Here is a 26,112-nt window from a genome sequence, read left to right on the forward strand (position 1 = left end):
TACCAGCACCAGCCCAGCCGATCTCCTCAGAGCCCATGACCATCATGAGTCCTCCCATCAACAGCATCAGCACTCGCAGAGGCACCAAGAAGGCGTCATTGCGCTCAGGAACGAACTTCACCAGGTACCCGCACAAAACTCCTAGTACAATGCCACCGACCACACTGAGAGGGCCCTGAAAATTTCAAAAAAAGAACATTGACTTTCGAAACTCCTCTAGAGTTTCAACTTTTTAATTCATTAATACAACCTTCATAGTACAAAAAAGCTAAAGTTGATCGATGAAGGCCTAATCATTCCCAAAATCTTTCATAAGGGGCTCAAAAGCTTTGCTTAGATCCACCAGATATTTCATATCTATTACACAGCATTTATTACGGCCCACACAGACTAAGCTCAAATCAATCTTTCATGAAGGTTACACAATTAATTTCGATTGTCATGCACGCAGGTTGTGGGTGTCACACTGGCTTATAATGATGTTCTATATGCCATAGTGCAACTAGAGGCCATATACTCAGCTCATTTCTAGCAATCGTTTTATAAAACAGCTATGAATGATAACTTGTCTGTAATTGTTGAGTAGAATTCATCACATCAAAGGAATGTACTAATTAGTACGTTATGTACTGGCTTGAATTCAATAGTGTTACGATGAAACAGGATGTCCTTTTGTTCGCTAATCACAGCGGCTTATGCTATTGTTGTGCATACAGTGTCCTAACTAGGTACTTACAGTCGCATCGTTAAAACAACAAAGTGTGACGATAAAGTACCCTTCAGTATCTTATATTATGTACTTTGAAAACCACTCCTCAAGACAAGTTAAGTTGTTTTTTTAATTTTTCCGATATTGGCATAGTTAAGCAATGGTGTTTATCGAAGATCTACTACGGACTGCAAACTTTAAATCGACCGATAGTTTAATCGGTTTGTGGTTATGTTTAGGCAAGAATAGTTTTTAAATTTTAACTTATCCAATAAATATTTTGCAATTTTGCTTTGCAATATGCAAATTAATTACTGTTTACACGATTCTGAACTATTCGGTCTTGTAAATGTAAATCTATAACCGACATTAGAATGTTAATTTCTTTTTGAAATGTCAATTACAGCGTCAAATAAATCTGGATTGGAGAACTCGTTTTAAACTCGATTGGACTTGTTTCATTGCTCAAAATTCTGATCCATTAATCTGACAACAATGTTATGCAAATTCAGCATTTTTATAATTTGGTTTACTGATACCTACTTTAGCTGTTACGGATACTTGCCTAACAAATATTTTTAAACACGACTTTTCCTTAATATGTTTTACTTTATAGCGAACTAGTTTCACCAGCTTCCCGAGGCAGACTTGTTCTGATGTGTAAGCTTTATTAGTGCCAAGTTTCAAAATCCATTTAGTCTTATTTGGGATTTGCGTAGAACAAGATCAAACATCCATATACAAACTCTTTGTTGATAAAAATACTCACTTGAATAATATTCATAGTAAGCGACGCGTTAGAGAACATGATGGATACTATGGTCCCGAAGACGGCGACACTAGCCGCGTCGTCCACTCCGGACACCGCGAGAACTAGGGTCGGGATGCCTTTGGACACTCCATAGCCCTTCGCACGAAGTCGGAATAGACACGGCACGATGACCGCCGGCGACACCGCAGCGATTATTGATGATAGCAGGAAAGCTGAAAATGAGAGAAGGAAAAATTAGACACGTTTTAAAAAGGGTATGCAGTTCTTAGAAGATGACGTTGCGAAGCATATCCTATATCGTCCTCCTGAAAAGACTCTTTAGGAATGTAAGGCGTCGCGTCGATATAAAGTTTGCTTGGTGATAACATCATCCCAACAGCAATGTATGTAGAGGTGTATCAAATTATTGACATAGCCTGACTGACCTCAGCCAAATATGTAGTTCCTTCATAAGCACTACATTTTGTTTTGTTTGTAATTTGAACCTATCTGAATTTTCCTTCCCCGTTCTTTTGGGTACTTTCAGAGATTATAATTTAGTCAAAATTTCATAATTTTGTTTTAGCTTATATATGTAAGATTGAAATACTGTGTTAACGAAACACATAATAGTAAATACGTATTGAGGCCCTACAGCAATATCATGCACGCTAGATTCATTCATTGTATAAATTTTACGAACCGTAACATGCTCTGAGTCAGCATATCATATAAATCTATTGTGTAAGTCACAGCGACAATTAGACACTCTATTATCTTAGAACTGATTTATTAATGACAAAGACAAGGATTTGAAACCCAACGAAGTTACAGAATCAGACAGCTGTGGCAATTTCTGTTATTTATGCTATTACTGCTAGGGATACTCGTTATTTCCAATGTTACGTTTTGTTTTAATTAATCGTAAGGTCAACTTACCCCAATTCCAGGGTAATCCCAAGAAAAAGTAAGCGAGGATGGCACAGAGAATACACTCGAAGGTCCAGGGTACGAGGGCCAGCTTGATGACGGTCAAGAAGTACTTCTTCATGGCGCTCGGGTCCAAGTCCAGACCGGCTCGCGTTAAGATGATCGTTAGAGCTATTTTTCTGAAATATTTTAATGATCATGTTAATATTTCTCGTAATGTGCATGAAATTCATTTAGTTAGAGTCCACACATATGGGTTGCAATTTACAGTTGAATACATTTTGAACTTGACATGAAAATCAAATGATAGTTGTATGTTACTTTAATTGATATTTTAAATATTTGTTTTGACTGTCGTGTTAAATGAACTATTGATTATTTATTATTTAAGAAGGAACATTCTAGAAAAACAATATGCATGTTTAGACTATATTGAATGTACTCAAAGCATAACCACCTTATATAAGACGCAACAGTTTGAAATGTGTCGTCAAAGTTGACGAGACCGACGTTCTTCATGACTATGCCCATTATTAGCATTCCAATGAGTGCTGGCAAGGTTGTGATCTTTTGCATGAGCCAGCCACCGAAGTAGGCGACGATGGTGAGCACGGCGAACGAGAACAGCTGGCCTCCGGGCGCGACCGTGTCGCCCATCACTATCCATAGTGTCATCCATACCAATAAACCTATTCAAAATAAACCAATTAAACAATGAAATCGCAAACTAAAAAAAAAGGAAGAATAGAAAATATTTTTCAATTTCTCATATTCAGAAACTGTATGCGCTTAATTTTGCATTTGTCAACAAACAAAAAGTTAAGTACGTTTGGGCTAAATTTTACGTAATATTTGGTTTAAGTCCGATAAAAATAACTTCAAAATTGATACAAATGCTAAAATATCAATAAAACTACTTACCAATGATTAATACTGCGACGTTTTGTGCGAATTGCCGATATGAAGGGCATAGTGGGAAGGGGCAGACCTTCTGCCAGTTCGGTGGTTCCCACGAGGGAATGCCGGCGTCCTCTGAATGACACTTCTGGCAACACGCGAACCACCAAGATCTGAATAGACGAAGTCATGTTTACAAACAGGTTTCTTTGTTATGTTATGACACAATAGTAAGCGAATCAGGGAATGATAAATCGTTTGTATTCTTAATGATTTTTGCTACATCGTATAGAAATAGAACTTCAACATTCTTTATTATACAAACGTGTGAAAACTAAATCAGTCTTATTTGATTTATTTATGACTATTTGCAATCACAACATAAACGTCTGTTGAACGTAAAAACCATAGTAAACAGTTGCTTTAAGAAAACTGACATTCATATTGTCGGTGAATTAGAGCCTTAGAAGTTTTGTAGGAGGCATCACTAATTGCATGGTACATCTTAGCACATAGGTACCTTAAGTTCCACTCTAACCCATCAAGTAATGGAGTATTAACACTTCCTATTAACGCTTCACTTAAGGGCACGTAAAGTGAGGCTTATGCTATGACAAGATTGCTGCTGTACGCTGAAATACATAGGTTTGACCCACTTAGAATGGCCTAGATAACTTTTAATCACATATGTGTGTCTGCTATTAACTTCTCACGTATTGCTACTATTTATGTTACAGCTTTAAATCATATTTTTTTAATGACTTCGATACTGGTTCGAACTAGGTGACATACCTATAGTTAAAATTACTGAGAACTACGAGATAAGCATAATGTATAACCGTTCGTGCGGCACAGTAATGTGCAGTTTTAGGCTGAATAGTCCGACGAACTACTTCACTTCCTTATAGTGCCAATATATATACCAAACTGTTGGACTCACCAATAAAAGTGCTTCTCAGTCAGTGCAATTATGTTCTAAAATCTAGCTCTCCAACAAACATGGAGCTTTCGTGATTTTTTTGACTTCAACCAATTACCTTATTCTCTGTGTTGAAAGCACAACTTTCTATGGAGTTTCCGCAAAAGTTCAAAAATAACTAGAATTTTGGGTAATTTGATAGGTGTTGTTAATTAAAAGCATGCAATATCATACCTTTCAACGTATTCGCTTTGTTGTGATAATGCCTTCTTGGAGTACACGGAGGATGTCGTGGAATATTTCTTAAACCTGCCCTCGATGTGCGCCTGGCGATCTGTGTGGTGACCAGTCGAGCGTTAGAAGGCAAATGTCAGTCAGCATGGCGATCGATCAAATTGTGGGAATCAACAGCCAGTATGTACAAGACATCTGTTCTTTCTACATCGTACATTTATTACGGTCTGTCAACTGACCTTGCAATTGCTTTCATTTACTGTGTTTATAGAATAAATCGCAAAAAGGTTTATGGAAAATTATAACAAGGTCTAGAGCCTTCCCGCAATCTGGGTTATAATGGTTCCGGTCAATAGCTGGCACTCAACATTGTGTTTTTTTGGATTAAAACAATTTCTAAAACTGTGTCATAAGCTACCGTGCTATGCAGTTTGAATGAGTGGAAAATTTTAATTCATAGATATTGAAGGAGAGATAAAATTGTCTCTCGAGGCATAAATTACAATAGTCACGTTCCTGTCAAAGGACTTAAGTAATTGTATTTAAAATTAAACTTAATGTCATTGAAGTAGTCGTGAATAACTTGAAATGGAAAATTACCCCAAGATGTGTCCATATCTGCCGCCATGGCATTGTGAAGGTTGCTTTTGCGGCGCGAAGGCCCTTCTGCTTTTGCTGATACGCTTCCATTCCTGTAAATTCAAAATTCAAAATTCAAAATTCAAAATTATTTATTCATCAAAAAAGAATTACAATAAAGTTTGGCAATGACCCTCAAACTAAGCTACAGCCTGTGTCTTGAGGGTCCGAGTTGCGACATTCAGGTATTGACGAATATTTAACATAAGGAGATATATAAAAAATAAAAATCAAGAAATGTGCATGTGTGTGTGTGTGTGTGTGTGTGTGTGTGTGTGTGTGTGTGTGTGTGTGTGTTATTTGTGGATGTGTGGGGGTGTGTTTGTGAGGGTGATGGCCATGGAGCTTGTAGGGGCGAATCTGCTTTCTGGTTTTATTACTTGTTTATAATTATTTCTGTTTCGTCATAAGTGAGTGTTAGAAGCCAGTTTTTGATAATCTTTTTGCATGAGTGTAACTTGAGGCCGATTATATCACAGGTTTTTAAGACTTCATTATAGATTCTTGGGTATAAATAGTCAGGGGAGCGTCTTGCTATAACTGAGTTGGTTTGTGGAAGGGGTATTCTGATAGTACGCTTAGAGATTATATCCTGGTAGTCGGGTCTGCGTTGTAAGTTGATATGGGTGTGAAGTACTGTGGACAAGATAAATAGTTGTCGTACGCGGAGAACTGGAAAGTCACTGTAGAGAGCATTCGTTGGGTAAATAAAACTTTTTTTGAGCATTACTTTAATTACAGCTCTTTGCGCTCTTTCAACTTCTATGAAGACAGTTTTTGAGGCTCCTCCCCATACAGAGATGCCATATTGAAGAACTGACTGACACAGACCAAGATATACAGTGCGAAGTATTTTAATGGGCGTGCAGTCACGTAGTTTTTTCATCACGTGTATGAGTTTTCGTACTCGCCCGGATAAGGAGTGAATATGAGTTTTAAAAGAGAGATTGTCATCTAGAGTTATACCTAGGTATTTCATTGCGGGTATTCGTTCAATTATGGGGCAAGAACATCCTGCTATTTGAGATTCTGAGTTGTTTCGGCACGTGTGAAATTGAAGGGTTAAATGTTGCGGGGGTTTGGATCTCTTAGTTTTATAGAAAGTTACCAATTTAGTCTTTTTAATGTTTAAAGTCAGGAGGTTATTATCAAGAGCTTTGGCTATTTTCAGTAGTCCCTCTTCTGCGCGCTTGTATACTAGATTCCAATTGGTGTCATGGAATATGATTGCTGTATCGTCTGCGTAAGCTATAATTTTAGCGTTGTCAAGAGTCAGATTTAGGATATCGTTCATGTACAGTAAGAACAGGGTCGGGCCAAGGGTACTGCCTTGCGGGATTCCAAAATTTATCGGTAAGAGTGTGCTGGAGACATCTCCAACCTTGACAAACTGCCTTCTGTTAGACAAATAGCTCCTAAACCAATCTAGTGGAGTGCCGCGTATGCCCATTGCTTCTAGCTTCACAAGAAGGAGATCAATCGAGATCGTGTCAAAGGCTTTGGCTAGATCGAGAAAAACCCCTACGGCGTTTTCTCCTTTTTCTATATTCGATGCAACAGTGTTTGTTAAAAGCCTCGCCGCATCTTCGGTTGATCTGCCTCTCCTGAACCCAAACTGGTTTTCGGAAATTAAATTGTGCTTTTCTACGAAGTTGACTAAACGTTTATTCACAATCTTTTCGAGTAGTTTTGAGAGAATAGATAACAGTGCAATTGGTCTGTAATTGTCTGGAATTTCTGTAGCACCACTTTTGTGAATTGGACTGACTGAGGCAATTTTCCATCGGTCTGGGAATACACCAGTTCCTAAGCTTAGGTTAAATATGTGAGTCAAGGGTTCGGTGATAGAAGATCTAATTTTTTTAATAAGTATTGGTGTGAGTTTGTCGGGGCCTGGTGCACTGTCGTTGTTGAGTTGAGTTATTAAGGAATCGATTTCGGTATTGTCTGTTGGGTGAAGGAAGAATGAGTGTGAGTTTTTTGAGATGGGTGAGTATTTATCAGCAAGAGAGCTTTGTGTTTCGGATAGTTTAGCGAGAATTAAGTCTGACAGGTTCTTTCCTAATGAGGTAAAGTATTTGTTACAGTTGTTGAGTGTCTGTGTAGGATCGTCAGAACTGGCTGTTAGTTTTGAGGCTTCTTTTGTGTTGTCTTTTGAGCTGTAAATTGATTTTATTGTTTTCCAGAGACGCTTAGAAACACAATTTATTTACATCAGGTTTTAAAGTAACTATCGTGCTGTTGAATTAATTCTTAATGCAAATGTTCCTGCATATGTTGGTTTGAAAGCAACTGGTTTGGAACACGTGTCGATCGTGTGTGTAAACTGTCGCCGCAAGTTTTGACTCTCGGTTACAGAGAACGGATTGTGTTACAATGCGCGATTAAAGAATAATGGAATCCTTACATGCGTTTGAGTTCTGTCTGTTACGAAGTGTTTACTTTGCCGTAGCGGTAGATTGTCACCAACGGCGGTATGATAAGGTGTTTTAGCATTTTTTTATCTAGGAAAAGTATTTTTATTATTAAAATGAGCTTTATAGTCCGGTAACCTCTCGTACAGGAAAGCTACCTTAGCTTAGTTAAAATAGCTTTTATAATTAAGTTAAAAATAAGAAAAGCGGTTCTATTCTGAAGATCTAAAGATCTGAAAATGTACCGAAAATATTCATCCGTTTACCGTTCGAGGAAAAAATAAATAGGACGAAAACAATAATTTGCCTGTCATTTCAGTAAACTGATTAGCAATAATAATAGTATGGGTTATGGATTAGGTTCGCCATTGTTTTGTGGTTTGCCTGTAATCATATACATCGGTATTTATTATTAAAAGAAGAGCTTCTGGCGGTCTGAATAACAATGACTTCGCCACGTGACACATACCCTACTTAAGTTATGGCCGTTACGGGTTTGTCCTATTATCTATATGGACTTATGTATCTGTATAAGCGCGTGTCACCTTGACGAATTATTTGTTATAATAGAACCATTAGTCACATACAACATGAACAATTGACATAGCTAAATTACATAAACAGTATTTTCACGGCGCGGATTTTATAACCATTAATTTTGTCACAGGACCGTGATCACGTGCTGATTGTGCCAATGCAAAAAGTGATGACAATTTATTTCTTAGAATATCTTTTGTGCTTCGTAGCCATATGCTCAACACGTGCTTCACACATCGTTCGAATGTGTAACTCGTGTTACAATACATAGAGGAACCTATATTCTATATGTTTTCTCTTCATTTACATTTTAGTTAACTTTAACTAACCGCGAAGACTCCTTCGCGGTTGTAAAAAACATGACCAATATGGTCGTCTTTTATTTATTACAAAAAGTAAGTAAGTATTCAAATCTTAAACTTATCTAAAAATGCCGGCGTGATGTTATATCAATTTTTTTTATATTTTTATAAATTCATAAATATTTCGCCAACTCTAGGCCACTCAGCATATAAAAATGAAAGTGAAACACTAATTGAATCAATTTAATTTCGCTTCGAGCAATTTTTGCACAATATAACGAGTTCTTGTATAAAAATACTGTTTTGAAAGGTCAATATACTAGTCAACTATTAAATCTCTGTAAAGTTTAATTTCCTTATATCTAGAAATAGTAAGTTTCCCACGGTTTGCATGTGTGTGCGCAAGAGCATGCAGTTATGTAGCTGCACTCCGTTTACGATTTCCAAGAATACGCATCTTCGGGTTGACAACGAGTTCTTTGTTCCAGTATTGAAAACCATCAATGAAAAGTAATTCATGTTTACAGAATACAACTCGAGATGTTTTATTTATGAATTAAAAATAGATCTCAAGGTTTTAGTCTGAAAACCAAGTATAATGTAAATAATAGATAGCTGAGATCTAAAACTATCTTCAGCTGAGATTAAATAAATACGAGCACTTTTGATTCGTCATGCTTTGTTCCAAAAAAATTATAAAAATATAATATTTCATAGTACTAACATAAATGTGATTTATTTACCTATTCATTTTATATGAATAGAAAAAGATACATATGCTAAACATAATATGTAAGAATTTATTGTCATTGTAAACGATACTAAGTTATAAGGAACAATCTATAGCACTTACTATTCATAACAGCAAGTCAAAGACGTCGCGTTATATTTTAACACATGCCTCGAAGGTAATATCATTTATATTACATACATGCAAATATACTGGTTTGTACTGCTTTTCTAAAACAATATAATAAAGACGAAACATTTTTTTATTGGATTGATTTGCACTCTAAAAGCCCCGAAACTATGAACCAATTTGAAACGTTCTTTCACTGTTGAGGAGCTCATCTCAAAAACGTTTATTCAAATTAGGGTGATAAATCAGCACTTTTCGAACTTCAAAAACAAAAGACAGCCCCCAAAACGCCCGCCCTTCACCACTTCCTATGTGTTTTTGCTGGGAAGAAGAAGTGGCGCAACAAATTCCCCAGGAGCTAGACTATCCCCGAATGATATCGCCTATATTTTGCCCGGGCAAGGGTAGAAGTTCCCCCGGGACCCTTGTGAAACCGCAGGAGATAGCATTTTTTTATAAAGGCATATAATCAACGTACGTAATGTGTAAAGGTAAAGTCATAATACAAAGTATGTGAAATCGTTGTAGGCACAAGTGGTTTCATTCAAGGAGTGGTAAATTACAGATTCAATAACATACCTATAGTTGGTACGACTTTATGATGATTAATTTAAAACAAATATTGATTTACTATAAAATAAATCTTCAAAAATAAATGTCATTTGTAAATATATGTACTTACATATTTCAGGCATTTTTATTTTATAGGCAGAATTTATAGTCAATAAAGTGATTTTTCAGAACAGTTTACAGGTGTGAGACAATAGAACGCCTGTAACATGCAACATGTAATAATGCCGCCATATTGTTACAAGCCACGTGTTACTGTTAGACCAGAAATTATTCAGTATTCAACGTATTGTTTAATCAATCCATGGCGCAAGGTGAGTTCATGGTAAAGGCTTTATCGACAGCAAATTACGTGCGGTGCAGTGGGTCAATGTTTAGTCACTTAAATGTAACAGCCAATTGTTGGAAACTTACTCTTGACGCGACCAATGTTTACCTTTATAAACCGCGATATCCGAACGTAATTAATCTTGATCATGATTAATAAATAGTAAATATTACTGTAACTACTGTTATTAATATACGTTTTCCTTCTTCGAAGTGCTGTAATTGTTTATATGAAGTGCTAAATATTTATTTAATGTCTTAAGGTTACGGTCAACTTAACGAGATTTTCTCCGAATCGCATGTGCGTGACATAATCAAGGCAATTTATCATATTATCCCTAAAGACATTCAAATTTGGCGACTGAGTCAGAAGTAATAAGTGAAACGTGTTCACATGTTCTTTTAATTAAAACACCTTCACGTTTGTGGTGTAATTAATGAAATTAAGCAGGCATTACTGTTAATTAATTCGTAGTATACGAATTTTCAATGAAATTACAATTTCAGAGAGTAATTTCACGAACCTGTGACAGATTAAAAAGGATCGGTAGTAAATTATTCTTTAGAACTATATTGTGGCAGATATTAATAATAAGCCGTACCGAAAACATGGAGCTATTGTGTTTTGAAAAGATAATGGCGGTCTCATGATGACCGTCCTCTCTAGGGAGTCATACCGATGTTCTTATATGGATAAAACATGTCGGTAGTACGGTCTGTGCGTTATATGACGTGTTGTCCGCCAAGATGTCAAGCAATCTTTATACGATGGATTGTTGATAGTAAATGTGGGTCATATAACTAGAAATATGCGTCCACGACGACCTTAGCCATGGCTTCGATTTTAAATAGCACATGTTAAAGAGAATTTATTCATGTGTATAGATAGTAAAGATGTTTGATATCGTAGGCGGCTCGGGTCCACATGTTGCTGAATTTTTCAGTTGAAATTTACACAGGTGTTCGGTACGCGCGACTGTTAGCATATCTGCTATGTACCTACAAGTTATCGACGAAAGCGTTCTCGCACTGAAACGTGCCACTAAGGATAGCTGCCGATATTACGCGCGTTCAGTTACACCACCGACGGAAGTCACAATTTAACACAATATATCCGAATAATAAAATATTTAAGTTTCGACACATTTTTGACGATTCGTGCAGTTGTAAACGAGATTATTTATTTTATTTTAATTTAAATAACATATCGCAAATTAAACTTTTTTTTTTTTTGTAACTGGAGGGTGATAACGATATTTCAGGAAAACTTAAAAGCGTTGGAAGCGTTAAAAGGCGTTGCTTAGTTGAAAATAATAATCGTTTAATATTTACAGACGAATTTTGCAAGATGTTTAAATAAAAATAATTATTTATGTTTTGAGTTTGTTGAATTTTTATTATTTTATATGGATATGTTTGAACTTACCAATGACGGTTGAGTGCGTCTGTTTCGAGAGATGAATCTGACGGTAGGTAGCTGTCGTAGTGACAACTTAAGCTGCTGTGAGACATTCTACATGGTACTCAGAGAGTCTTGTTCACTATAACTAGATTAGCGAGCGAATTGGAGGACTGGTTTACGCGGGGGCATGCCGCTCGGCTCAGCACGCTCCACACCTATGCCGCGGCGAATGTGCATCTTATAAGAGAAGGTTCGGCTGCGAACGAGTCGGCCGCCGCGCCTCACCCCGGGCACGTGACTGCCTCTGTACGTTCAGTTTCGCCGGCCGGCTGGCCGGTCATTGGCCGACGTGCAAAAATTTTCCTAAAGTACAACTGTAGGCCCACTGCCATAAAAATGCGTTGCGAACTATTGCACGGGGCGCAGACTCGGTGATGAGTGACTAAATGAGCCCGAGGCGTCGCGGCCGTGTTTATACTATTCACTGCAAACAACGCTCGTATAACAGCGGCGCCCGCGCCGCCCGCACAGCCCGCTGCCTCCGATTCTTCCGCACGCATCGATACAATGTGTGCAATCGCGATTAAAAACAGCCAAGTGATTTGTTCCATGTGGTTTTATATGTCGTCTGTTAACGATAACTACATAGGCATGTGATGAATACTCAGAACTACGTGGGTACACAAACCGCCCGCTCGCTAACTAATTATTACTTGCGTTAGGCTCTGTCTCGTAGCGACACAACGGTTGCTCGTCATTTCACTGCTCATTATAATAAATTAATTATACGCTTCACTAAATACCCACCTTTGTTATTTTAATTAGTTACGTATATGTATCAATTTACGTGGTACATATTGGACGTAAAAGAAGTCAGTCATTTTGAAATTTATTAATTAACAGCGAACATTGGCACTAAGAAATATATATAGAATTTGCTTGAGCAGGTTTGTAACATCAGTATGAAGCGATATATTTCGTGCGTTAACACATTACAATAATAAATTCCCAAAGTAAATAGAAACCGTAGCGAATATGTGAGTGAAACGAATTGTTTCACTTGGTAGGTACGACATAGGTTAAAATGTAATCCTATTGTTGGAAGTATTTTGTTCCGAATAGAGATATTGTGGGCAAGATTGTTTATTATATTTAACGTCTTAGTCGTAGCGGTTTGTTAATTGTTTAAAATTGTCGTAACTTAGCACAAACGCATTGTGGAAATGTATGGCTAAATACCAAAGCCTATTTACGGACATCCATGTGCTACCGATGTGATAAAAACAAGGAAAATACCTATTTTAGCCGCGACGAGGAAATTGCGCTATATCCTGTTTACTATAAATATAACGTGGAAGAAATTTGATAAAATAATAATGGGTCGTCTTTTTTTAAAATATTGAATAGACGCCAGCTCATTGCTACGACGATACGCATAATGGAAGCACAGTTTGGTTTTGATTGACTTGTTGGCTTAATATTACAATAATTAAAAATAATTATTAATCACGCGAAACCAAAGGAAAAAATATCTAAATATTGGTTTTGAAATATTTAATGTCCCGTTCTAATTATTTTGCATGTCAACATATCATTGAGGATACTAATGTTTATCCACTGGAAAGTTTGTTTACAACATTACACACATTCATTTGTTTGCAGATGATGAAGTATTCAATTCTTGTACAATTTTATCTCGATTATTAAAATGTAATTTATTTAATACATGGTACATACTATCTGTAAAGTTTTAGACATATTTACGAAACGTGGAATTACAATACAGATATAGTGTAAATTTTAAATGGGCTGAGCATTACTAAAATAATACATATACTTAAGTAGGTATTTAAAAAATATTAATCATAAATTTCAAAATAATTTAAACAGACTCGCTGGTTATGATTAATTTCTCCGAGGCTAACAACAAGACGTCGACGCGGTCCTTAATAAATCTTGTGCAATTAGTTTAAATTAGTCTCGAGTTTCAAGATTAATCGTAAAAATCACCTGCAATTAGATTATGCCTCACAGCAAACCTTGACGGTTGAGATAAATCTTTCAGTATTCTAATCTCTAAGACATCGGATGTCGGGCCGAGTTTAGAATGAGCTTGGATTTATGGGCCCAGCTTTGTCGAAGAATGTGTGAGTCATAAAGTCATGTGTCCTCAGCCTTAACGGGCCTCTGGGCCACGAGCCCACCGACTGTGGACCACGTCCCTCACTCGTCTACATCCACGCCCTAGTACGTCGCTCTATTCCTAACAAAAAAAAACAGTCACAGATGTACGAGTACTTACTAGTTTACCAACGACTACTGAGCTGTGACTAATGTGCGGTATTGTGTGCAAGTCGTAATAACGTTCAGTACACAATAGGCATGCGTGTTGTTATTAAATGTAAATAGCTACCGATAACATTTTTATCGATATTTTAAAATAAAAATATCGCTAAAACATGTTTTACTATTGAAAATATGAAAAACAGTACACCCGCAAAGTTCATTGCCATTTTCCACAGAGGTAACAAAAACGCTGAATTGAACACTCATTTACATAAATTCGTCGCGACTTTGACATTGAATTTCGATTGTTTGATTTATTGTGAAAAGTATTTTTACTGAAGAAAAATAAGTATGATTAATTTACCCTCTTTATGATTACGTCTGTGGGCCTTTATGAAAAGATGTTATGCAAATATATCATCGCCTGCGGTAGTTAGTAATTAGTTTGCGTGTGGAAGCGGGAAAATGAATGTGGTTGCCATTTCGCAGGCTGCGACGGCAAGGTGAACAGGCGCTGAACATTGTTTACTGTTTACATTTACAGACTACTATTTCTTTCAATTCGAAAATATCAACTTGTCCCCTTTCTAAAGTTAATTTAGGTGTCTTGTAAATAAAATAATTAAAAAATATACATACTTATTGTAAGAATTAAATCATTAAGCTTAACTTAATTTGATCTTAAGTACGCGGCTTAACCGCACTGCAACATTTCTGATCTAAAAATAAACACGATAACGGGATCGTACAAAAATGTAATCGCCATTACAATTAATTGAGAGTCGAAGCACGTGATGCGTATAAGCGCGCCTATCTATCATATAATTGCAATACAATATTGTTTGGACGCCGGTCATGTGATACCTACGTCTTCGAAGTAACCAATTGACATGACCTCTATTATCCCCCCCAGTGACTGTTACTAACAGACAACAAAGGGATATGTTATGAGTCAGCAGGGTTCTCCAGTGACTGGGCACGTCTAAGCCTTTCACAAACAGCCGTCACGTGACGGGCGTAGGAAACTGTACTTCATATACATACATACATGTATTGAGATGAGTATGCAGTATGGGCCGTCGCTCAGTGAAAGGTACGCAGTAGTTACAAGTACTCGGATCATAGCACTCGTTGTGTGCTAAGCTTTATGATCGACTGTCGCCTGTGAGACAAATGTTGTTAAAATTCTTATTTAGGATTAACGGGACAAGATCCTGTTACAACGATTTACAGTACTCGTGTTTATTGAGCAGTTATCTGTCGATGTCAGTTTTACTATTTGTGTTTAACAATATAAACTGATAGTTTCGTATTGTGAGCTTAGCACAAGAATGTCACATCTAAACATTAAATAGGTCAAGAATAAAAGACTTCAACGCTCGCTTTGAAACATGTAAACATTGTACTTACGTATTTTGTTGACATAATATTATTTTTGCATGGATTTCATAAAAAAGTATTCTACACAAAAATTCTGAACTTATCAAAAAAATTAACTAATTTAATTTAACATTAATATCCGTATTCGCAGTTAAAAACGATTTGCAAATATCGAATTATTTGTTGTTAGAATTAAAATGTGTTAGGATCGATAATTATACTTTACTAAGAGGAAGATATAATAGATTTATGTATATTCTTTCAAAGTAAAACATACGTAAAAAGTTCAGATAAGCATGATTAAAAAAATAAATAAACGATTTTTTATTTATTGCGAAGGTACGTTTATATTTAAAACTAGCTGACCCGGCGAACTTCGTACTGCCTAATTATTGGAGGCATATTTAGTAAGTCACAAACACACGACACAATACTTTTTTTTATTTTTTTTATTTGCTCACCGTTTAGATCTACCATGGACTACGACAAACATTTTAAAACCAAAATCAGCTCAATCGGCCCAGCCGTATCAGACTAACGAACAACAATTCATTTTAATTTATATAGATTATTTCCGGAAAAACACGAAAAGCGTAATGAAACAATTTTTTTATTTATTGGCTAATTGTTATTGCATTTTTTTTACATGCAAGTAAATATGAGATTTTTTTTTATTTAATTATTGGCTCAATTTAGGGTTTTGCAAATATCATAGCTTTATTTTAACATTTGTATAGTGCAAAGTGAAAAATATATAAAAAAAAAACACTTAGTTAAAAAAAAATTGGAATAGCAGCAAGCGCCATCTACGAACGATTACAGGAAACGTTCACTGTACTTCTTCAATATCAATTTACTTGTGTGAATGCTCAATACCTCAATACTTGCAGTGCGCTTTAGTATCGTGTTTAGTACCGAGGTGAGATGACAGGTGGCGCTAGTTTGCGTAACTTCAGGATTTCACACATTCTTTACAGTTGGTTGCAAAATAAGGAATGCATAGTTCAATCGTTTAACGCTCTTAATATTGGTTTATTTAGTTTAAATATACTATTTTTGAAAGGTTTAGCAGAATGTTTTTTTGTTTCGAAACTAGTTTTTAACATTTTTAAATATAAGTAAGTAAATATTAATTTTCTTGTTACTGTACATGTCATGTGTTATAAGCTACTTGAAAAATCCTTTTTTTTTCGTGGAAAAAAATTACGCGACATACCCTTTTTTCAGTTGTATACTTAGGCATAAAAACGTTTCATCGTCATTTCATTAATTCCGAAAACATTTTTATGATGTAAGTAGCTTTCCCAGGGGGGTTTCACGGCCCACCTGCAGTGTTTTGCTACCTGTGAGTCATTACCTCCTAGCAGGTCATGACCCACAGGTAGCAAAACACTAATCTAATGAGTATTGAGTACATACCTGTCCCTATCTGAGGGCATATTTTCCCTATCCTTGCTGGATTCGTCGGCCATGATGGAGACTTTCCTCTTTCCTTCTAGCGAGGGGACGGACACGCGCTGTTTGATCGCGGACGCAGGCGGGTTCGGCGCGGGCGCTGGTACAGGCCGCGATTCGCTCACGACGCTCGGCTGATTTTGTAAATCGCTCAAGTCGAAGGGATATTCCTTTATAGCAGTCATTCGGATGCTCGTCTTACGAACCTGGAAGATAATTATTGTTTGCATTAATTACGATAAATTAAACACTTAAAAATACAAACATCCGAATTGAGAAAACTCCTTATTTTTGGGAAGTTAGTCAAAAATGAAAATCGTCACAGCTTTGAGCGTATTCTATCTGGGAAAAGATGTGATATTCATGCAAGGAAATAAGGATAATTAATCATATAGGGCAAACCTCTAAAATATCGACATGGAATATAATGGGATGCTAATTAGACCACATCAATTTATTGTAAGGATCAGGAAATTCGTTTTCATCATGCAAAACCTACAGAATGTTGGTAGAACGAAAGTTTGAATTACGTACTTAACAAGCAAGCAATTTGCAAGATATATGGAAGTACGAAAGTAGGCAATCGTAATTTACCTAAGACAAGATGAAATATTTTAAATATGTACAGAATCGGAAATGATCAGGTTAAACACTATATATAAAAAAACAAGTTGATTGTCAAATTGCTGACTTTCGTTGAAATCTTTCAACAGATTTGTCAAGATTCATTGTAGGTATTAAAAATAATAAAAATATCAGATTTTTAATATGTAGCCCTGCCTTGAGAAACAAAATTATGACCCGCTGACGATATTCATATTATTGTATTCATATTTACACACATTTGTTCCTAATATACTGTCTTAAAATATGCGATATCGCGATATCCAAAATTTTTGCACACATATAATTGCAATGAAATTCAGTAATTATTGTTTGTTTTGCGCACACACCCTGTTAAAAGTCGATGGTTAGTCCGACACATGTTGATGACTATCGATATCGTTCTCTATACGAAAACTTTAGAAAGCGCGCGATTATCGAATAAAAAGCTGCGCCCGCGCCGGCCTATGTCTGACACTGGACTGAACAATCACGCGGCCGAGTATTTCAGCTTCAGGGATTCAGCAAAGAAGCCTGGCGACTTAACAGATAAGTTCTAAGTGATGGCTCAACAACCAGTGGGGACATTGTGTACTGAATGACGCTAATCACTCGTTTCATCACAAATATCTTACATTATCACAAATGGGTTAATATTGAAGGTGCTTATTGTTTGTATTGTGCTTTTCTCGAGCTGATATTGTCTTCAATTAGTTTTCATTCTTTGAAGAAGGTGCACTGTTGTGTACAGTGCACATGCATTTGTAAAATGATGTGCGATAAAACTCGATTGTGCCGCAAAATGGCCAGTTGAAGTAAGAACGGCTTCGAGCTTGGACTATGGACATATTCTCGGATGGTTTGGGACTGTACTGATTGATATATTTTTAAGATTAATTTAACCCCGGGCGATAATTGTAACTTTGTAGCATGGTGCATTTTTAGATATTTAGAGTAAATAAAAATCATGTGAATATTTTCTTAGGCGTTTTGTGTCCCGAGTCGTGATAACTATTACATGGTATTTGGGTTTCCCCAAAGATATGTGGATTGTGGATATTAACCGGGTTTATTGTCCACATCTGCTTAAAAAGTTTACTTATTCAATTCGACCTCGATACCATTATATCTTTTGCTGAGGCTATTTTTAAACCGTATGTGTAAATATTATGATTTAAAAATAAGATAGTTTCAGCTCAAATTTCTCTGAATAGTCTTCATTTTTAGTTGCCGTGTCTATGTTAATAGATACTATGCATTCTGACGATAAGAGGATAGTAAAATTTTTCAAGCACTAAAATTGTGAATAGCAAAACAATATTGGTTGTCAACCTTATTTGGTTATCGGTCAGGATAAGCAAAGTGGAATGCAAATAAAAAAGGTGCAGTTGGTTAAGCTGCTAGATACTATATCGATACTATATGGCTACGTAGGTTACTGCAGTTACGATAGGAACATTTCTACCGTACTACCAAGTGGGAAAAGCATAATTAATTCTTAGGTAGGTATAAGCATCAAAGATCGTTCTTTTCAGTAGCTATTTTTATGCAAACATTACAGTTGAAATTAACTGATAGTTGAAACCGGATCCGAATTAAGTATTAGAGTATTGACCTGCTTTAAAATATTGATAATGAAAATAAAAACACCTTCAACATAACCTTCAGGAATGAGATCTCATAAGATAGTTACAATCATGTGAGTTACAGCTAACATCGACATGATATCAATAGTCAACAAGTAGGTACAGTTGTGTATAAAAATGTCAGACATACTGGATGAATATTATGAGATTAAAATTCTAAATGTTTTTGTCTAATGTTACCTTGTAGATTTAAAAAGGCTTATTATTTTCCGGGTGACTAATAACTTAAAAGTCGACAAATGTTTGCAACAAATAAAATAACTTGCCAGCGATTAAATATTTTCGCGACTATTATAATATGTAAGGTTCAAAATTAAGGGTGTTATAAAAACTAAAAACTAGCAGCTGCGTTTGGGTAGCAAATAAACTATACCAGTCAATTGAAATATTAGGTGAGAAGCTATTTATAATGACTTGGCGACTAATAATGTTAGTTGGGTGGCAAAGATAATATATGACCAACTATTTCGTGCCGACTAAAAACCCAGTTTCTGGCTTCGGTTTGTGGATAGCTCTAAATATTAAAAGGAATACAATAAAAAGGAATAAGAGTTAATTTATTAATAGTTTGTTATCATAATTTCATGAAAACGGCGGAAGGTTCGGTGGTATTATCTCACTTGGCGTACTATGAAGATGGTAGAATTTAATTTGGATTCATTTTATTTAGCATATTGCCATTTATAACCTTCAATTAAAAAAAACATTGTATTAAAGATTGAAGTTAGTGAAAAACGAATCGCTGCAAAACCGACTCCACGTAGTCTTGTCTGCCCTACCCCTAGAGTGCAATTCAAAACCGCGTAGGCGCGGAAGGGCGAGGCGGCCTGCGAGCTGAGGCGCAGGTAGTTTTAATGCTCGCCACCGCGGCTGAGGCTGGCCGGCTCTGTCGGCCAGCAAGCCGAAGCTGCGGTGATGAGCGTGAAAATCATCTGCGACGATAAGCTCGCATGGGACCGCCGGAGCCCCGCAGCGCCGGAGCCGTGACAAAAGTCATGCTTGCTGCATGTTGCATGCTTACTTCCATGCTATTCTCCTATAATTTATAAATAACAGCCGCAAAATACTTTTTCTTCATGCCATTTTAGAGTTTATTTAAAGCTATTAAAAAGTCGCACAATATATTTATAATATGAGCTAGTTTATATTTATTCTTCATCCAAACAATTTTAAATAGAACCTGATTTGTATTATTTATGAATGGCCATTTTCTATTTTATTGTCATCATTAAGTTTTCGCTTAGATATTAATTCAGTTGCCAAAAGAAAAACTTGATGCTAGTTTAAATTAAAACGGACCTCATAACTGATATATTAATATGCCACCTTTTACTTATTATGATACTCCTTATTAGCTGCCAACCTATTATAAATGGTACCCACTCTATTATTTTTTAAAACCTATATTCTTTTTACTTAGCCGCCGCGTTAAATACATGCCATTTAAAAATATATGAACACTGTTACTCTAAAACTTAATTTAATATGTTATTAACGACTAAGTATACTAAATCTTCCTTCATGAAATGCGTATATCTATGCAAGTTCACAAAAGAAACCATTGCGTGTGAAAAGTTATGAACGTGTTCTGCAATCTATCCCGACAAATATATTTCAGTGGGAATAGTATATTTATTCAGATTAGATTAGAGCATGATTTCAAGGCCATCATATTACATGGTGTAATAAACTTTGAAGCTTTGAGATCACAAAACTAGGCAGAACAATAAAACTAATGTTTTTTTTTAATATAAACAGATAGTTCAATGGAATTATAATTAGACTTAGGTTATTGTTTACATATTATCCATTCACCGCATGCCGTGCAAGTTTATTTAGACTTTTAACGATAATAAGTTGATTTTGAACTTTGCCATCTGTGTACTCATTTTTATACTTGAGTGTACCTTTAGCTGTTAAATCAAATCTATGAGTGTTTTCCAGATAATCTATATCGAGATAAATATTTTCCTGTAACGATCAATCATAATACCCATGTACTTGTTGTCAAGGAAATATTCAAATCAAAATTAATCTGTATCTTTCCAATATTAGTCGGGTAAATAGCATTTCCTAAAATATCCATATTTATTTACTTTACAACATTTGCTTAAAGTCACATGGATGCATGATAACATACGTTAAATGATACTATTATGCTTTTTATGACTTGAATGTTGACAGATTAGCAAATCCACAAAATTCTTCGTACAATGAAATCTCGCGAATGATTACCACAGTGGTGTTGTTAGCGCAGATTAAGTTAACATGGTTCAATCTTGTCCCATTGAATTATTTAGGTGAGTGTGTCTTAAGCTAATTGTCGGCGGGAGCAACAGTGGCGGGTGTCAGCAGCGGCGTTTATTTGCTTAAGTGGTCTCATCACAGTCACATGATCACTCACGAGAAGGCGACCACGAGTTTCCAATCATGTTCCATACAAACGTATGCGTCGACATGCGCTCTCGCAATGCTTATCGCTTCCAAACAATTAAAAAGATTGCTCACCCAATCATACTCGTGACGTATGTGTTATGAGATCTTAATTAAAAGGTAAAGGACAATGGCCTTTGTGGACTAGCCATGAGCATGGCGAGCGGCCCTTGGGACGTTATAGGCCAGCAAGGCAAAGTATTCCGTTTCAATTTTTTTTATATTGTTTATGAGTTTCCTGTGTTGAATATGAATCATAATGAAGGCTTGATATTTTCCTTAGACATAAATGGACGTTGGTTAATTCAACGTGAACTCTAGTCTTTAGATTTTTTGTCAGCTACTTTAGAGCAAGTGTATTCATTGTTGAGCTGTAGAGTTTCGGAAACGTTTAAATTTTACGCTTCAAAGATCATAATAGGTGCCTTTAGCGTACCACGCACGGCTTGATCTAAGAAATTTTCCTGTCCTTTTCTTAATATCAATGTAGGTCATCTAGATAGCTTATGATAAATACAAAGATAAAAAAATATGTTTTGTCTGTATATTAAAACCATCAATATACATATTGAGACGTGTTGGTGCATTCACGGTGAAACAAAAGTAATGAGTTTTGAAGATGTTCAATTTGTAAAGAAACAAAGGTGCTTTTTTCGCTAATGGCTCATTAAAAGAAGCAGTAAATGTGTACATATTGCAGTCATTGTTTGAAATAAAACTCAAGTTATTAGCAATATTCCTGACTTATGAATTGCTTCCTTCGTTGAGCGAAACAAAGTATGTTAAATCTTGAATTTTCATTTGCGTTCTTATAAAACATATCAATGAAGGCACTCTAGTTATAAAAATATAAAAGTCTGGAGATATAATATATCTTCAGACTTTTATCTTCTCGTGTTATACAAAAAGTTTAAGTAATACAGTTTATTAGTGACAAAAACAGAAATATTAATATCTAACGTATGTTTATGATTACTCACAAAATATATGCATATCGTGAGAACATCTAATCAGAAAAACCTTTTGAGCCTTTTTAAATATGATTTTAGTACGGGCAGATGATAATTGATTGTTTGCAAAGACCTTTTCCGAATTGCTAAATTGCTCGTTAAGATTGAAGTTCCAACTGGAGCGGAAAATCGTAATATGAAAGGATTTTTTGATATTTTACCTAAGTTAATTGGATATGAGGTGTGATGTTATCATTTGTGCCTTCAAGTGATTCTTGAAGTTCTTGTTTTGCGAGTGTGTCGCCCGGAAAAATCCGAAATAATCACAATAGCGGATCGGAAAATCCGCTAGTGTGAAAGTGCTGTAAGCCCGAAAGTATTAAGTATTACGATTCAAATGATTTCCCGGTCAAGGATTTTTTTATTTAGGATGACATGGTAACATGCTAACAACGGCAGTTATCTATTTACGACTTGCTGAATATTGGACTGATTTTAAAATCAAAACAAATTGAAAACATAAATTACATTGTCCGGAATTGTTAAGTATACAGAGTTATAATTAAGTTTTCACTGCTTGAAGGCAGAATTTGACATGCTGTGTTTAACATAAAAGTGCTTCTCATGAAGCACTTTTATGAGTTTTATACCTACAGGCAATCTATTAATAATTAAATCGATCGTGAACTCGTTTTAACTTTCAGTACCTATAAGAATGCTGTATGGGATAAAAACCTTTTCTGAGTAGCCAGATTATTTCTCTAATAATTTCTTTAATAATGAGATTTCCAGAATCTAGACTATACTATGGTTTTAAAAACTGACGACGTTTTGATGGGGCTTTTGAACGCACTGCTCCCTGTCGCTATAATACCAATTATTTAAAAAAAATATTTCAGTTTCAGATATGTGCCCCATTTATCGGGGATGGCTCAGTAGCGCAAGCATGGAGTAGTACCTATGGAACGCGGGAAAACCTTTGGTTAAATATTAAAATATTAATATTCTTTATATAACATAACAGTTAAAGTTCTATTCCTCAGTATTTAGCAACAATCTACGAACATACTAAACATATGTTTTCACAACGATAGCCTCTGAAAAGAAACCATTGTGTATTGATAGTGTCAATGTGAGCATTATACGTGGTACTAATGTCTTTCATGTGACAGAAGGCCGTAAATAAAGGTCTGAGTCCCCCCGTGTTTACCGAGTCATCAAAATGATTAGCACTGCGTCGGCTTGAGGGCACAGGATAACCGCATCATCACGAATAGTACACAAGCGTCCAACAATGACAAATATAAATATATTCGATAAATAAGTATTAGAAATGTACCGTTGTACTAAGTGTCCATTAAAATTAATTGTTTTAACTGAAACTGCAAAGCCTGTCCGCTAATCTGTTAAGCGTATAATCAGCATGTTTATACAGTACTAAAGTTTTATTTGTATTGCTCTAATAATATGATAATGAGCGAGTAAAGTGCTTGCTTCTGTAGATAATTAGTATTAAGATATTAAATATTGGGCTATAATTGAACTATCAACAACTTTATTGTTATGACTTGATATTTTAGATATATGGTTTGAGCACCTAATCAGTTCGTGTAACTATTTAACAACGATGATATTATACATTATTTATGTCACGTTTTACGATTTTTGCTATCTCCCCTACCAATCGTCATTTAGGATTAGGCGACAAAAACAAATAAAAAATGCCCAGTCCAGATGTACCTAATGCCAATAAAATAAGATAATTATAAGCTATTCACTGGTCAAAAGAAAGATAGTAGGTAAATACCCATATTTAAAACTAGCTTTTGCCCGCAACTTCGTTCGCGTGGAATAGTGACTACCAGCAGATTTTTGATTTGACCAATAGATGGCGCTATATGTCCGGAATAATTTTAATTTAATTTTTTTTTTGTAATAAAAACTATCCTATGTCCTTTCTCAAGTTTCAAACTATGTCTGTACCAAATTTCACACAAATCGGTTCAGTAGTTTAGGCGTGAAGAAAAGACAGACAGACAGACAGACAGACAGACAGACAGACAGAGTTACTTTCGCATTTATAATATTAGTAAGGATTTTCTCCAGGTTCATGGAAACTTTTCAAATATGAACAACGTTTTACTTTGGGGAAAACTGTAAAAATAAATGTATTCTTATGTACACTTATTGTTTTGTTCCTTGATTAAACGTTTTGTTGTTTTATCGAGAAGCCTTGAAGTGGAATCGAATATGTAGAAAACAATCACAACAAAGCATTTTTGCTTCTTGTCTTTATGAACAATTTAAAGAAAAGTCCATTTTACTTCATTGTAACTGCAAACGGTGGAACCTGATCAAAACAATTAAGATTTAGACTCTTTAAAAGAAGAGTAATTGGGTGTTTCTTGTCAGAAGTGATCCATTCTCGGCCGAATTGTCACTTATGAGATTTTGGCCAAATGTCTAGCTAACTATACTTAATAGGTATTGTTTTACACTTTATTCAATGAAAAGAGATATCGGATTAAGCATTAGTTAATTTTTCACAGAATTTAGATAGTTAAGTCTAGGTGACAATGGGTCAAGTAAGTTGCGTGAAGAGATATGTTAAGAAATGAGATTCTTTAGACTCGCATAAGAGTTTTATGTCAAACACTGTGAAAACGTAAAATACACTCAAGAGAGTGCACTGTGTCAAGTTCCAATGTGATAAAAGCTTTGTTTACTAGATTGGATTGAAAATAAACCTCGCGGACGTATTGCTTCCACTCAATTTAGAATCTAAAGATATTTGTTGTGATTTGGTGCCCCATGAAACGGCTTTTAAATGAAAAGTAATGGAAACAATGTGATTTTATTGTCACGTGTTTTGAGGTTGACATTTATTTATTTTGATTCTGAAATTATCATAACAAACGTGAAGAACTGTTATGTACACCAGTAAGTGCAAGATTTTGGACCGAAATTAGTGTTCCCGCCACAAAAAGTGATGTCTAAACGATTTAATTGAATTAAGATCTGTTATTTTTGGGCTCTTTTACCAAGCCTGTGTATGAAGTGGTGTGCTAAATGTTGAGAACTTCCTCAGACTCCGTTATTTTCCATTATTTTGACATAATCACACACTAAGTCTTATATTGTTAAAAACAAAACATAGCGTAAACGGTTGTCTTTGGAAGTTGTTTACCCTTCACACACCAATAACAGAACATTTACAGTACGGTACATCAATTTGTTTTAATTTGCCTTCACATTTATGCGAGCGAGTCCCGATTGAACGTCCCGTTCCACGAACCACGATACATAGATAGTGTAAAAATCACAAAACGGAGCGCAATAGACAAAATAATACAGACCATTGTGATGCTTGATTAGTTTCACTGTCACTAGGGCGAACTACTTTCAGATCGAGATATTCATAGAGTCTGATGAGCAACAATTAATTGAACGTGACGATTGCCATGAGGCCGGTGGCGCGTCCTGTCGAGTAGCTATGTGATCACACTACTACGCGGGGACACTGACGACCAGCCACTTGGTCGTTGCACTGGCCCGCTTCGTCCTATCCATGCCAATTGGATCACAGTAACGTTAACAATTTAACAATACGACCTCACAAACATGTGTCAATTTATTTGCAATACATATTATTTAGGGTTTGAATATTATATTTGTGTATAACCAACATTATCGACGATAATTTGCGTTTGGAATGAGGTCGAGGTGACTCCTGCAACGACCTTCTTACGGGTTAAGTTATTTGAATGCAGGTAAAGGATGTTTCGTATGTTTGAATGGTAAGATATGTCATAAATCTGTATTATTTATATATCTTTAATATTTAAATTTTTTAAAAGGGTTAACTTAGC

At 35.6% G+C, this 26,112-nt stretch overlaps 1 protein-coding gene across 7 annotated transcripts in view; it reads right to left on the bottom strand.

Annotated features, from left to right (window-relative positions):
- Positions 1–26,112, bottom strand: part of LOC110375477 (sodium/hydrogen exchanger 9B2) — a 43,816-nt gene that overhangs the window by 5,212 nt on the left and 12,492 nt on the right. For 4 of the 7 annotated variants that reach the window (XM_021333592.3, XM_021333596.3, XM_021333594.3 and 1 more), the window contains exons 2-9: positions 16,576–16,817; positions 5,041–5,132; positions 4,441–4,540; positions 3,312–3,460; positions 2,848–3,079; positions 2,400–2,569; positions 1,479–1,693; positions 4–175 (exon numbers count right to left, since the gene is read on the bottom strand). In XM_021333592.3, coding sequence (XP_021189267.3) covers positions 4–175; positions 1,479–1,693; positions 2,400–2,569; positions 2,848–3,079; positions 3,312–3,460; positions 4,441–4,540; positions 5,041–5,132; positions 16,576–16,817 — 1,372 coding nt within the window. Of the gene's footprint in view, positions 1–3; positions 176–1,478; positions 1,694–2,399; positions 2,570–2,847; positions 3,080–3,311; positions 3,461–4,440; positions 4,541–5,040; positions 5,133–11,514; positions 11,951–16,575; positions 16,818–17,564; positions 17,696–25,599; positions 25,746–26,112 lie in introns of those variants that run through there. The other 3 variants (XM_021333593.3, XM_021333597.3, XM_021333599.3) reach the window with 3 other exon arrangements.

The sequence above is a fragment of the Helicoverpa armigera genome, chromosome 6, assembly GCF_030705265.1.
Source record: "Helicoverpa armigera isolate CAAS_96S chromosome 6, ASM3070526v1, whole genome shotgun sequence".
Classification (NCBI taxonomy): domain Eukaryota; kingdom Metazoa; phylum Arthropoda; class Insecta; order Lepidoptera; family Noctuidae; genus Helicoverpa; species Helicoverpa armigera.